General features: G+C 40.7%; 1 protein-coding gene across 1 annotated transcript; it reads left to right on the plus strand.

Moving 5' to 3' along the window:
* The first annotated feature begins 319 nt into the window (after nucleotides 1–319).
* LOC110101788 lies at nucleotides 320–1,153 on the plus strand. The gene has a single exon (XM_020829855.2). The coding sequence runs from the start codon at nucleotides 376–378 to the stop codon at nucleotides 1,084–1,086; it is 711 nt and encodes a 236-aa protein (XP_020685514.2). The 5' UTR covers nucleotides 320–375; the 3' UTR covers nucleotides 1,087–1,153.
* The last annotated feature ends 175 nt before the right edge of the window (nucleotides 1,154–1,328 follow it).

The raw sequence follows: 1,328 nt of genomic DNA on the forward strand, positions 1-1,328 counted from the left end.
AGGGACGAGTTCTCTAAGACTTTAAAAGATTGGTTTGTACCATTGATTATCCAAGAGTTTTAAGATAGCATATTAATAGTATATTAAAGAGAATGATTTTAAATTTATAAACAAATATAGTATATTAATTCAAAATTGTTAAAATTATAATAATTTCATAACTTATAATTTATTATATATTATATGAGAATTTTTCAAAAAAAAATTCAATAACTTATTCATAAGAAGAAAAAAACTCTTTTCTTTTTTTTTTAATTCGTCCCGGTCTCTTTTATTAACACCGTCTACCCTACCAAAGCCCCATATGTCCTCCGTTCGTTCTGCTAAGGGCTGACTACTTCGCTTCGACTCGAAAGAAATATTAGCTAGCATAGGATGTGCAACGACCGACATGACGAATCATCGGCGATGCTCACCGCCTTGCCCAGCTTCGGCCATCCACCAAAACTCAGCGCTTCCCCGTACACCATCTCCCCTCAAAACTCCTCTCCGGCCGAAGCCGACGAGGATTGCAGCAACGAAGACTTCGAGTTCTCCTTACTGATTCGTGATTACGAAACCCACCTTCCGATCGCCGCCGATAAAATTTTCTCCAACGGCCACATCCTACCCGTGTACCCCGTCCTCGCCAACACCTCCGCCGCCTTCACGGAGAAACCAAAGCGGCAGCGACTGCTCCAGCTTCTGATGGAAGAGCACGATTGGTTGACGTCGGAAACCTCCTCGTCCTACACCGATGAACTGGAAGGGATTCCTCTGGGAACTTACTGCTTGTGGCCACCGGCCCAGTCTAATGGCTCGGTCTCTAAATGCTGCTCCACGGGATCAATGCTCCTGTGGTGGATTCGTGATCTGGTTCTTCGCCGGAGTAATAGCGATAGGAAGAAGGTAGTTATTCGTGCCGCGGAGGAGAAGAGATCCACGGAGAGGAAGCTGGATGCGGAGGGATCTAAGAATAAGGGGAAGGAAATGGATCTGATCACCGCTCATCGGTTGTACTACGTCCAAAATTGTCGTGGAGGGAGCCGCAAGTCATGCCTGCCTTACAAACCAGAAATTGGGGGTCTCTTTCACCGGGCTGGTTAAGGTGCGACCATCATCATCCATTGCTATTATTGCTATGAGCTGAAAAGAAATTTTTTAAGAAAGAAGAAAAAATCGTACATACTAAATTCTCATTTTATATAAATAATAAAATTTGTTATTTAAGTTGCTGATTGAAATATTCTTATTATTCTATCGCAAAAATAAATCAATATATTCATTTAATTTTTTCATTGTATTTATCTAAAAATAAACTTAAAATTTTCAAAAAAAATCATGACTAA

The sequence above is a fragment of the Dendrobium catenatum genome, unplaced genomic scaffold (assembly GCF_001605985.2).
Source record: "Dendrobium catenatum unplaced genomic scaffold, ASM160598v2 fragScaff_scaffold_914, whole genome shotgun sequence".
NCBI lineage: Eukaryota > Viridiplantae > Streptophyta > Magnoliopsida > Asparagales > Orchidaceae > Dendrobium > Dendrobium catenatum.